This window comes from Martes martes, assembly GCF_963455335.1.
Source record: "Martes martes genome assembly, chromosome: 9".
Classification (NCBI taxonomy): domain Eukaryota; kingdom Metazoa; phylum Chordata; class Mammalia; order Carnivora; family Mustelidae; genus Martes; species Martes martes.
The window spans coordinates 65249439-65263637 of NC_137896.1; the positions used below are offsets into that span (position 1 = coordinate 65249439).

At 35.9% G+C, this 14199-nt stretch overlaps 1 protein-coding gene across 1 annotated transcript in view; it reads right to left on the reverse strand.

Annotated features, from left to right (window-relative positions):
- TMEM131 (transmembrane protein 131) overlaps positions 1-14199 on the reverse strand; it is a 229654-nt gene that overhangs the window by 46133 nt on the left and 169322 nt on the right. The window contains exons 12-19 of the mRNA XM_080813933.1: positions 12275-12383; positions 9551-9659; positions 8586-8739; positions 8324-8494; positions 7156-7266; positions 6930-7064; positions 3832-3936; positions 2391-2477 (exon numbers count right to left, since the gene is read on the reverse strand). Coding sequence (XP_080670059.1) covers positions 2391-2477; positions 3832-3936; positions 6930-7064; positions 7156-7266; positions 8324-8494; positions 8586-8739; positions 9551-9659; positions 12275-12383 — 981 coding nt within the window. The remainder of the gene's footprint in view (positions 1-2390; positions 2478-3831; positions 3937-6929; positions 7065-7155; positions 7267-8323; positions 8495-8585; positions 8740-9550; positions 9660-12274; positions 12384-14199) is intronic.

Sequence of the window (14199 nt, forward strand, 5' to 3'; positions counted from 1 at the left end):
CAGCCTGACAGCCCGAGCCTGGCCTCGAACCAGCTATGTCTTCCTGGCATGCACTGGTAATAATCATTTTGCTCAAGTCCATGTTTTGTCTCTCAGGAGTGTGTGTGTGTGTTGGTGGGGGGAGGTCAAAAGAGGTAACAGGTACAAGAGTTCATTTTATGATGGTATTCAAATACTAAGTATTAAACTATGAGTACTTGAAATGCTAATTTGGATGTGTTGTTTTCATCAACTGGTGCTAGTATACTCCATTGGATAAGGATTTTACAGAACCTGGTGACTGTTATGGAATGAATGTGACCCCTCCCACCCCATTCATGCGTTGAAATTCTAACTCTCAATGTGACAGTATTAGAGATGGGGCTTTTGGGAGGTGATTAGGTCATAAGGGTGAAGTCCTAATGAATGGGATTAATGACCTTAAAAGGAGAGACAAAAGAGCTTGCCCTCCTTCCCTGGTCTGCTGGCTCTATGAGGATACAGTGAGAAGACAGCCATTTGTAAAACCAGGACAAATGCCCTCACCATATACTGCATCTGCCCAGTGCTTTGATCTTGGGCTTTCCAAGCATTCAGAACTGTGAGAAATAAATGCTTGTTGTTTAAGCCACCCAATCTATGGTAATTTGTTACAACAGCCTGACTAGGGCAGTAACATCAAGTTAATTTGTGATTCCAAGTAAACATCTGGTAATGTAAGCCATCTGAGGATATTTAAAAGTTTGATCCTACTTTGTTCAAAATCAACACCTTGTTTTTATACAGACGCTTTCTTATTTACTCCATCCCTGGGCTTTACACTGTGTCATCTACTGAATTATTCTGTTCTAGGATTTATGCTGTATTTAAGGAGATCATTGATTGAAAAGGCAAAGGAACAAGGTCTTTTTGGATAAATAATGTAGTCAAGTGCAAAGTGGAATGATAAGAAGACAAAGATTTAAGTAAGAATCAAATAGGTTGAACCTATGAACTCAAAATTTATCTTTTTAAGGTGCTAAATTCCAAATTTAGGTTTTATTATATATAGCATTAAGATTTTTACAACATACTGTTTTCTCATAACCCACCATGTTTCCTTCCACATGCTAAGGGACACTTCTACATTTGCCCCCATGTCTCCTGAACTTACCACATCACCTTCCTGCAAAAGGCTGTGGCTGTCTCTTGGTTTTCCATTTCTTTTCTCTTTATTCTCTAGGTTCAAACTCTAAGTCATATTTTTGACTCTATCTACTCCACCTAGCTGCTTCAATTAGTAGGACCTTGTCAGGATATTCAAGCACAGTTTGAATCTGAAATGTCTCTTGCCTAAGCTCTCTTCTCCATTATTTTGCTCTTTTATCCATCCATTATCTACTAACTGCCTGCTTTGGGGATATAGGATCCCTTATCCCTTTCCTAGAGGATCTTCCATGGGGAAGACCAACACATAGAGCAATATTTAAAGCACATGTGACACCTGCTGCAAGGAGTAATTTAAAATCATTCCAAGATGTAACACTTAGTAACTATCTAGCAGAGTCAAGAAATCTTCAGAGAGGAGATGACATGGAATTGAATCTCAGAAAATGTGTAGTTCTTTGTCGGTAGGCCATGAGGAAGGGCATTCAAGACAGGCTAACAGCCAAGGCTTAGAAGTATGAAAGGGCTTCACTGCCTCTGCCAATGCCCTAAGCTCAAAGCCCCTCCTGACATTTTTCAAATGGACTATGAACAGAGTCCCTGGGTTGACCTCAGGCACTCTACTGTCACTTCCATATGCACCCTATATTTACTTCTGCCAGAGAAACAATGTTTAAAGCTCAGCTCTAATGATGTCATGCCTTTGCTTAAAAACTTCAGATTTTCATGGACTTAAATGTATTTTTTACATGCTATCACTCCAACATGTCATTTCATCTCCTCTTACAATTTCCCTCGATTCTTGTCACTCTAGGCAACTCACTACTTAACATAAAGCCATCTCAGACTTTACTGCCTCTGTGCCTTCAGGTTGATCCCAGGGACCTGAATGTAAGTTCTGACTACCCTTCCTATCTATCCTGCCAAAAGAAATTCTAAGCTAGCTCACATGGACTTTCATCAATTACGTGTGTAGTTCACTCACAGCACTTCATTTTTATAACTTTTAGGGCATTTTCTACATCCTGCTTTACATTTATGAATCATGGGTCCATTTCCCAATCTAAATAGAAAACTTTTTGAGAGAAGGGACTATTTCTTATTCCTCTTTATACCTCCTATGGAACCTAGTTCAATGTTTTACCTTAAAATAAAGCAATTAATAAAGAATAACTCACTTTACTGTTGGATTCTAGTAACACAGAGGTAAAGACAAAGAAAAAACATATATATTAAAAAAAAACCCTATAAATTAAATCTCTTACTGGAAAGGAAGGTGGAAGAACCATATGTTTTGGGAAGCAAGTCAGCGAACCCACTGCAATTACAGCCTTCACAGGAATTGTTAGGATCTGTAAAGTGAAGAAGCAGACCATAAAAAAATCTGTTTAAGTATGAGATTGATCTTGATCATTATTGCATTATTCTTGAGGATATAAAAGGTCATCTTGGGACTTATATTAGCAATAACCAACTCAAAAGCAATATTAAAATTACTCATGAAAACTGTTCAATTTGACCAAAATACTCCATAAAATGCTCTGGAATACATTTCCATGTATTTCTCAATGATTCATTGAAAACATGGTAAATAAGAAACAATGGGGAAGAAATGAAGAATAGATTTTTCATAATATAGGTTATTTTGTGGATGATTACTTTAACAAGGAAAGTCAAATTGTACTCCTAAAACAATGCATGCAACACTTAGCATTTTCTAGAGTTAAGTGATTCTAAATTTTTTGTATGCAGCAATTGACATCAACTTAATTTAAAAAATGAGTTTAACAGTATAGATGCTGAATATCAACTTACACTCTGTAACTCATAAAAATACTTGATATTTTTTCCTAATTCTCACCTTTATCCATACTAATAAAAATTTAGCTATGAAATGTACTTATTTCTCTTTCAGAGTATAAACAAGAATTTTTCACTTTTGGAGGTAATTAGTTGACACACTCCCAACAAATCTATTATTATTATTATTACTATATATTATTTACATATATTATTATTAAATGACCAGTTCTGTTTATTCTGAATTAGCTTTCTTTTATGTGGGGGTTGTATGGGTTGAAAACAGGAGACTAGTGGAAGCAACTTGTTGAATTTAGCAGTGTTCAACTTCCTGAAGAACTTGTAAATATTAAATTAAAATACTTAAGTGTGGCAGAAATATATCCATTAAAAAATATGACTGAATGCAACATGTTAAACATCACAAAGAGTCTTTCAAAAGCTCAGTGATTTTCACTCTGCCCTTGACTTAGAATGACTCATGTAAATACAGTATCATAAGAACTCAAATTAAGATGTGATTTCTTGATTGTATCTTCCTTTTTGGGAATACTACACAGGAGTATATTAATGATTGCAGAAGAATCAGTAATCTCATTCAGGAATTTCAGTCAGGATCTGTGCAATGCTATAACTATGTGTAAGCAATTCCAAGAGAGCAATTAAAAATGTGCCAAAGCCATTTTTCTGAAGTCGTTTTTAGTTAAGAGGTTTGGGTTATATCAGAAAACCAGGAGCTAATGAACACCAAGATTTTGTAAACTATTCTCAAAAGCTCAGTTTTTAAGGTATGAAACAGGTAAACTATAACTTTATTAGCAAACTTAGTCATTTCTATAAAAACAAACCAAAAAAAGACTGAATTATCAGAAAAACCTCATTGACATGAATCCCCATAGTCTTTACCTCATAGTCTGTGGTGATCTGTATGGCTCCATCGTGAATCCCTTCCAGTTTTTTTGCAGTAAGTTTGACTCTGAATACTGCAAAATAGCCTGAAGCTAGTATTACCTGTATGTGGTAGAAAGGGTATCATTCATTAGCTTCGCTAGCTGCAGTTTCCTATTAAATTGGTAAAGAACACTATTTGTAATGACCTGACCTCCAAATTCTAACATATACTGTATGACACTGAATTACCATACCATCTCGTACAAATATCTCAAAATAATGCCCACTTACTACACTTATTCCATGGGCCACTGAGAAAACTGGCTCCCTGAGGAACAGATTCCTGTCTGCCAAGGTGCAAAAGGGGTATGGTCCTCACACATTCTGCATGTACCTGCACCAACAGAGAGGGTGAGGGCTGGAGCAAAGGGAGCCAGATCCAAAAAATCATCACCAACCCTGATGTCAAGGGACTTGCCCCCTTCGTCTAGGGGGTTTTACGGGTTCAGGTCTTAAATTTAAGTTTTTCATCCGTATGAGTCAATTTTTGTGTGTGGTGTGTGACAGTGGTTGTCCCCTTTCCTCCTGTCAGCACTTTCCAATTGTGAAATTCCCAAAGAAAAGTAATTCATTTTGTGAAGTTGTACTTTAATTATTAGTTATATTTTATCTAGAATTCATGGTTACCTTAAAATAAAAGATGGTGATACACCAAACATAGTCACTTTCTCCTTTTAAGAAGAATTTTCTGTGTTGGTTTTGTGCCATTCTAATGCTTTCTACTCTATATTGTGTAGACTGCACAAATCAGTACAAAGGTCTGAAGAACACTGAATTGTTGGCAATGTGTGTTTTGTAAGGAATAGGATGATAATTTAGTTCATAGCTTTGGGTTTTGGAAAAACAGTTGAAAGTTTAAAGCATTATAAGCTTAAAGAAAAATCATTTTGTGGAGTTGCTATTTTGAAGTTGGCAACTCACTACAACTTCCTATTTTAAGAGTTCTTAACAATGATCTCATCTTTCTGTCCCTTGTTTTTAAATTTACAGTTTTATATAAAAGCTGATTCTAAAACCCTAAATTATCAAACTGGCTTTATGCTTTTAAATGGACCTTTCAAGTTTAAATAGTATGTGTTAATATATGCTATTTATTACTAGGAAATGATCCAGATTTCTAGAATTATTAGATTTTTAATGTCTTCCCAGGAAACAGTAAAATGTCAACAGCTGGGAGTAGATATACATACACTATTATTCTAACTTTACTGTTGAAAGGAATACATTAAGGCTGGCTTAATTATTACCTTTTTTCAGCATTCTACTTTTTTTTTTTTTAAGATCTTATTTATTTATTTGATAGAGACACAGCGAGAGAGGGAACACAAGCAGGGGGAGTGGGAGAGGAGGGAGAAGCAGGTTTCCCACTGAGCAGGGAGCCAGATGCGGGGCTCGATCCCAGAACCCTGGGATCATGACCTGAGCTGAAGGCAGTCGCTTAATACTGAGCCACCCAGGTGCCGCTCAGCATTCTACTTTTATTAAAAATAAAACCTCAGCTGGAGTGACAAATATTACTTCTCATGGACATATATATATATATATATATATATATATATATATACTTGTTTTAAAAGGAGGCTTTATTTTTGAATCAAATTTAAAATGTTATAAATTATTAAAATATAAACAGACATAAATTACCTCTGTTCACAAATATCTGATTATGTAACTTGAATGCTACATAGTTGCAATTAGAATATTTAGTACTGTTTTCCACTTTCTCATAAATCATCTTCCAACACTGCATCAAAAACTAATGATGTATTTTATGCTGACTAATAGGACACAATAAAAAAAAATCATCTTCCAAGTTTCTACACACAATTATATTTATAGTTTTTTTATTTGCTTCATATGCAATCATAGAATCATGATTTACTTTATGTATTTGAAATTATTAATAACACTATTACAAACATCTTCATTTTCACAGCTTTTAGTTTTTTAAAAAATTTTTAATACTTTTCATTTATTCTAATGTATCCAAGTTATTAACATTTCAACATGTAATCAATATTAAAACATTATCAGTAGTTTAATATTATTATTAACAGCTTACAATCCCAAACTAAGTCTTCAAATCTGGGTGTATTTGACATAAGACATCTTAATTGAGACTAGCCACATTTCAAAGGCTCTGTAGCCACATGTTAATTAGTTCTGACTGTCTGGGCAGCACAGTTTTATATCAGTGAGCTTTTAGCTCTTTAAATTACTTCCATGGGAAGAATTCCAGGAGTGGTACATAGTGCCAAAATGCCCTCCAAAATAGTTATTTTGGAGGGTCCTTCTGGCACAAACTATTTAAATAAATTTTTATAGCTGATGGCATCCCATGGAAGCGTATTTGCCAACCATCTCTGTGCATAAGGACATTCTTTCTTTTATAAGACTGTCACAAGAAGTTCTATCCTTAACTTACAGATGAGGTATGTTACGCTCCTTCTCACATAAGGTAACTCTCTTAGTTCTGTTCTGAATCGGTATAAACTCCAAGTTCCACTTTCAGTAGTGGTAAGGCCTTTGACTGATACACCTGTTTTCTCTTGTTTCATGCTCTTTTATGACCAATTGTACCTATTTCTAAGACAGAGTTGAAGTACATGGGCAGATATACAAAGGGATCAAACAAGGTTTGTCTCATTTACAGAAAATGGTCCAGAAATATTCTGTATAACTAAAAACACTTTCTACCAATGCACAGGGCTATCTCTTTGGCCAAGTAAATTCAATGAACACAGGGTTAGTGTAGTACCAATGGGAACTTCTCTTGTAATGACACTTGTGTTACAAAAAGATCATTTAAATTTTCTTTGTTACGGAACTTTTTATGACAAGCTAGAACTTAACTCCTTTGGGTTTCAAGTGCCTTCATCATAAAAGAAGGGAGTTGAAGCAGATTATCTACAAGAACCTTTTAATATCAAATAACTGATGCTATTAAGAGTCTCATAAAAACATTAGTTCAAGTATGTGTCGTAGGAATAGTCATGTATTTGGTGTTTAAACATACAACTAAGTTTAAGGAAACAATAAGAAAGTTTGCTTACTGATGACTGGTCTGATAAAGATGACTTTTCTAATTCCGGAAGGCTTGCAATTATTGTAGTTCTGTTGCCTCTTTCAGTAGCTACCAGTTCTATTGATAAACCGTCCCCTATGATGTGCCAACTTTTTATAGCCAACTTAAAAAAAGAGAAAGATATGAAAGGGATTACTATAGCCCTAGCATAAAATCCTTAAATGTGACTTAGAATAAAAACAAATTTTTTTTACCTCAATTGGATTGCTGTTTATAATTGCAAATAAAATATTACTTGCTTCTGTAGCACTCAATATGCCAAAATCTATGAAACGTTCCTCTATTTTGGGGGGTAATACAAAGTACTGGAAAGATATTAAAAAAAAACAGATTAAACATTAAATCACACTTATATAAAAGCATGTTATCAAGAGGAAGTAGCTATATGGACATACTAAGGTTTCTATATTTTATGTCAATATATACCTAGATACAAGCATATAAAATATAATTAAGAATTCTGTACAATGAAGTATTTTCAGTAATTAGAAATGAAGACATTCATAGTCTCTACAGAATAAATATTTCTCCTCTAAAGACCCATAAAAGCAGGAAGCTAAAGTACTAGGCCCAGGTAAGTAGAGCCCCAGAGCTTAGGCAAAAAGTCCTTGGTCTCAGTAAACGTATTCATGAGAGCAGCCAAAAATGTGTAATCACTCAAGCAAAACAAATGAAGAAGGAGAGGGGTAAATATTGAAAAGTCCCCTCAGCTCTGAAATTATTACTGATGTTGGCTTTTTGGAGAACTACATCTCTATATGTTCTAATTTTCATTTTATCTTTCATATCTTTCTTACCAGTTTTATTTCTTATCTAAAGTTCTTTCATTGATTATCCTAAGGATAGCTTAGTTCGGACCCCCGCCCCGGCTTCTTTTCTGTATTAGAATGACCTTTATTCTTTTCTGCTATTCCAACTGTGTGTCTTTACCACCTTACTCTCTTATTATTTGGTTCTTTTCTTCATGCTGTATTTCCTGGTTTTGGTCACCACCTCCTTAAATAGTTTCCTCTTTGCCCTCCTTGTATTATTTTTTTCTTGCTTATTATTTTCTTCCACTTAGTCTGTTTTCAGTTTCCCTGTGACTATAACTGTTTAAAAGCAAAACCAAGAGAAAGCACAATGTGGAAAAGATCTAAATGCCAGCTGTCACAGAAGGATTGAATTGTGTCCCCACAAGAGATGGCTACTGGGAAGGGTGAAAACGAGTTGCCTTGAAAGTACTAAGAGGAGAGATTAGAGCAACTTGAGGAGCTCAGAAAATGGCAAAGTTTAAGCATGTACAAAATGATTGCCTAATAATACCTGAACACACAAAAGATGGCTGGGAGCTTAAATGTTAAAGGTAGATGACATACTTACATCTAAAAAGCCTGTATATACCCGCACAGGTAAATGAAATTTAGAAGCATTGGTAGTAAGTAAAATATTGTTATCTATGTGCATGGACAATGTGGAGGGCATAAAAAACAGAGTAAAAATGTATCCTGATTCGTTCGGGAGAATTAAGACTGGTTTGCTGAAGTTGTGAACCTAGGAAATGAGGGGAGAGAAAAAAACAATGGGTCAGCATCATCTAGTTGGTAGATCAATAAAATGAAGAATATGGGGGTCCCAGACATACTTTAAACATTGTTTTGGCTTCTTCTGGTAGCAACACATCATGAATGAGGATAGCAAAGCTGAAAGTGTTAGTCAGGTAAATTGGCCTTTCCACAGGGTCAGCAGGACTGTCTCGGATGTGAAATAATGTGGCAGCATGATCAAATCCCAAATAACTATTTGAAAAAACATAAACAAAATAAATCATTTTTATCTCTATGCGTTAATTTAAAATCCAAGTTCTTCTGCTGTAGTAATTTTACATTTAGCATTAAAGACTGTTATTGGAGAATTAGAACTATGAATATTTTAGGCTTGAGCACACGATTTAAAACAAACCTTAGACTGCAAAATACTGACATGTAATATAAAGAATTATTCTCCATTGAATTATATGTAATTGAACAATTAAAATCAAGAACGTGTTAACAGAAAGTTTTAAGCTTCTTAAAAAAGACCACGTTTATCATTTAACTGTGACCAGCTTTGTTAAAATGAGTTCCTACCAAGTTGCATATTAAACTATTATTGTTTTAAGTATAATAAAAAATGAACTACATTATATTATTGCCCATTTATAAAAAGTTGTTAATTCTAGAATACTGTTTACGAGTTTATAAACAAATATAAATGATTTTGTTTCAAATGACAATATACTTTAATAACAAAACACAACCACTTGTATGTTACAAAAGGAATTACAGAAAGGAAATAGCTCCAAAGATTTAAATGTTATTTAAAAATCATAGATTCCTTTTTCTATGTTACTACTGAATCACTAAGACTTCATTTAAGCCCAAATCATATCATCCCATTTACCTTTTTCTTCTAAAAAAGTAAAAACTATGAAGTGGAAGTTGTTTTTTTCAATAGTAATTCCATGGGGTTCATGTGTATTTGGTTACTACTTTTGCTAAGGTCAATTAGTAGAAAAACAATTTACCGATTAGCGAAAAGTTATAAAGCTTATTTTAAAGAGAAACTCACCCATCTAAAACTTCTGCCTGATACGGTATTTCGAGTTTAGAATAACTCTTTTCCTTTGCTTTAACAGTTATTTTCCCAGAAAACTGAGATGGTTTTTTTGCCTTTGATGCTAAAAGGAAACATAAAAAATAATCTCTGTCACCTTTTGCTACGAGAGTTTCTACAGAGGTTGAGAGTTACTACAGACGACAAAATCTTTAAAAAACAAAGCTGAGCTTTCAGAATGGCAATCAGGAGACTTTGACAACATTTTACATCAAATATCACATTTTTCATCCAAAAAAGGGAGAAATATTTTAATTTTCCTGTAATGGGATTAAACAGACAAGGAATTAGCAAGTGAACATAATTGAGGAAGAAAAAACAGTTATTTGAGCTGCTTCCATGGAGCCTGAAGCTACGGATTTCCTTACACCAGCGCTTTTCACACTGGCACTATGAACATTTTGGGCCAGGTTAGTTCCTTCTGGGGTGCAGGGGCTGTCTATCCTGGGCATTGGACGATGCTCAGCTGCATCCCAGGCCTCTACCTGCTAGACAGCAGTAGCAGCCCCCCAGATGAGACAACCAGCAATGTCTGTGGACACTGCCAAATGTCCCTTGGCCTGGGAAGCAAAACCAGCTCCCAACCAAAACCACTGGTTTACAGCTGTATCAAGAACTAACATTCCTTGTATTCCAGAGTCGTGTTATAAATATCAGTAAAGTAGCATGGAATAAGTATCAGTAAAGTGTCATGGAACAAGAAGTGTCAGGAGGTGCGAGCTCTGACTTCCTGTATTAGCCAAGCCTAACTCAAGAGTGTTAAGCCATCATACTGTCCTCAGAGATGAAGTAAAATCTTTAAATTTTGTAGCATTATGAATAATTCCATCTGGAATTACAGAAATAGATTCAGTTGGATCCATTCTGGGTACCCATTAGATGTTCTTTTCAAAGCAAATAAAGAAGCTGTTTATCTTTATCCCACTTAAGGTAGTTTAGGAACACTTCTAGTTAGGAGAACTTATATGTGAGTTCTGCAAATGTGTGTTATCCAACGTTAGCACAAAGAAAGAAAAATAAAAAAGATGGTATGACATCTAGTATATGGCTATGTACAGACAGTGATTTCAGATTTTTAAAACTTGCATTAATCCTCATTTCTTTCTGTTTGCTGTGTAGCCCTTACTGGGCTCATTACCTTGGGAGGCTGTACAATATTCCCACCATGCACTGGGGTGGTAGAAGGGGAGGTGGGAGGTGAAAGGTGGAAGGATTTTCCCATGATGATAAAAACCACGTTTAAGAAATGTAGCATTGGTTTAAAAGATGCTTTTCCTTTTATTAATATTACATAATTTAAGAAATACTTTTTTTAGAGCCTGTGATCTCAGAAGAACTAACAGTACTGACATTCATTTATCTCAAGAAGGGAAACATTCACTGGGTTGTTGATTCAGGAGCTGGAGAAGAAGAGCGTGGGAGAACTATACAGCACACCTGCTCTTGGTGCACACTCTCCCACAGCCTGAATTTATCAGAAAGATGGATCCTGAAAGTTCTCAGGTTCAGGAACTACTACCAGCTGCTCTCCTTGTTGAGAGAAGAGAAGGCACTCACTGATGCTGATACTGGTAGACATGACTGTGGTACTCCAGCAACACAGAAGAAAATTTATCACAGATTTGGAAGTAACTGGGGCATCAAAACCTTCTACAATACTATTTCCTGATAGCTGGGTTATGAAAGTATGCCACATATTTAATCTTGTTTCTTCAGGAGTTTTCTCTGAGCTCATAAGATGAACACTAAAGCTTGGCACCCACAGCCTGTGCACTGCTCTAGAACCTCCCCAGAGCTCTTCGTGTATAAGGAGTAAGCACAGATGCTCTTACAAACACTGTGCAGAGTCTTCCGGTATTCTGCTACACTCAGTAGGGCAGAGTGATCAAATGCTCTTTTCTGATGAGGAGTTAGCTGTGAAATGTGGGCTATGAGTGGAGGTGGCTTCATCATAAAGCCGAAGTGTAAGCTTCAGGGCTCCTCATTTGCAAGGGCCCTTATGAGAAGAGTCCCATTTGAGTGTCAGTTCTCATTAAGTACAGTTAAGCAGCCACTGAATCACTATTTAAAAATTTCTGTGACAGCAAACTCAATAAATGTTCTAGTAAAGTGGGCAAAGCTGAATAAGAACATGCTATTAAAATATGGTAAAGTCTGGGTCAACATTTCAAATGTCAAAATATATAATATACACGTCTGAAATAATAGTTCTTTAATTTGACAATGCTATCATGAAGGCTATTATTTCAGGTTAGGCAGAACTGTCTGCCTTGTTTAAAAAGCCAATATGTGAAACTGTTACAGAGAATACTTTATTTCTAGTCTCAAATTCAAACACACTTCTGAAATCCAAATACATTATCACTCAATTACAAAAAATAATGACTTTATCATTAAGGCAAACCTTACTAGGTATATATATGTGAAAACCCAGATTACAAAAATTTAATTCTAATCCTAATGTATTTGCTAATACTAATTGCAGTTTATGAACTTGCATTTTCTTTCATGAAGCAATCAAATAAGAGTTTGTGATGGTTTGTAAGATAAACCAACCTAAGCAGTAATATAAAATCTGACTGTAAATGGTCAGTGTTTCTACACTAAGATATCAATATACATGCTTCTGGTTTATCAAAATAAGATCACTTCAGTAGAGAGAGAAAGCTGAATACTTACCATCAAAACTAATACTTGCAACCTTGGTATATTTACTTTCTGAAGCTTTCAATGTAATTGGTTTAAAGTGTACTGTTATAGCGTCATTTTGTGGTGTAGGTCGAACACTCTGCAAACAAAAATATATACAGCCTTATTTTAGTCTAATGGCTCAGTTACTTTATACTGGAGAGTGTACAGAAAAGTGAGGCAGAATAAAAATTGGAAAATTTTTACTTTATGTGCTCCCTTTAAATAGAACAGGCCAAACTGACACAAGTTCACATTAATGTCATTAGAGTATCTTCATGAGCACTGGGTGTTGTACATAAACAATGAATCTTGGAACACTGCATCAAAAACCAATGATGAATTTTATGGTGACTAACATAACACAATTAAAAGAAAAGAATCTTCATGAAATAAAATGATGGCTACAGGAAAAGTGTATGATAGGTGAGTGTAAAAATCTAGAGACAAACTAGTACCCTAGGTATGAAGACATAAAACAGAAAAGAAAAGTATTTATTTTCTAAACTAGTGCCCAGTTCATATTAAGAGAGAAGGAGACGTGAAGATTTATGATAGGGTCTTTCCTAAAGAACTCCACAATAACAAATGTAATATCCTGACTATATGAAGAATGAACATGAATTTGGGAGCTGGTACCCCTTCGCCAGTAGTTTTGCAGATCCCACTTTTGGTGGTACTTTCTCTATGTCTCCAGGGCATGGCTGTGCAAGTGAGGAATGCTACTGTTACTGGACAGGGCTGTGCTCCCAGCTGTGGGCCTGAGCAATGGGGAGGACTGAAGGGCTGTATAGCTCGGAGAGGTCAGACAGTTTAAATTTAAAAAATCAGATCTTTCTATTCACCAACTAAACCTATAATAACACAGTAAAAGTTAGTAGTTTTGGAGCAAGCTAGAAAAATAAATGCATTTTAAGGTGCAGTTACTTTTTTTTTTTTTTAAGATTACATTTGTTTATTTGAGAGAGAGAGAGAGAGAGCACAAGCAGGTGAATGGGCAGAGGGAGAAGCGGACTCCCCACTGAGCAGGGTGCCTGATGCGAGGCTCAATCCCAGGAGCCCAGGATCATGATCTGAGCTGAAGGCAGACACTTAACTGAATGGGCCACCCAGGCGCCCCAGTTGGGTATTTTTTTTTTTTTAATCTTTACTGTCTGTCACAAAGCATTTTTCATTGGAAGGAACCTTAAAGATCCCAACCTGCTTCCCTGTTTTACGGATGAAGAGAATCTTGCAGTACAGAGAGATGTTTCAATACCTAGGCATCAAGAAGTGGGGCTAGAAACCGGGTGTCCTGACTTGATCCAGGGTCTGGGCCCTTTACGTGGCATCCTACTGCCTAAACATGTGTCAATGAAGTCATGGTGCTGTACACAAATCTTGATCAATAATATTCCTTTAGAATTCAATTTGAATCTTACTTGGGTCTCGAAACCTTTCTAGGGTTTTTGTTGAATATTCAGGGACTTCCTGAACTTGTTGTCAAAGCCTGATGCTTCCCATAGAAAGAACTTCTGTGACACGCACCAGGTGTACCTGCTAACATGGGCACGGTCAGATCCCTGCAGGTCGCGGAGTTCTTCCCCCAGCTCCCTACCCACCCTTCCAGTTGATCTGTAAAAGTGGAAATCTGACTAAACCGAATGAAGGGCAGTTGCAGGAAGGCACAAGAAGCGCCTGAGAGGAGTATGAAGAAAAATTCTTTTTGCATTGTGTCCGTGATCCGAGGGAACAAAGCTGGTTATACACAATGATTAAATGGTGGGGCATCTCCCTTCTCACTGCTGGTTTGTCTTTATTGGACCTGACGGTGGTTCTGCAGTTCTCTGAGCTGGAAATCTTAATAGCCTGAGCTCTTGGCCTCAGGCTCTCTCAGTAGTTTATCTTTCTTCTGAATTTCTCATTTGTTTTTGAAT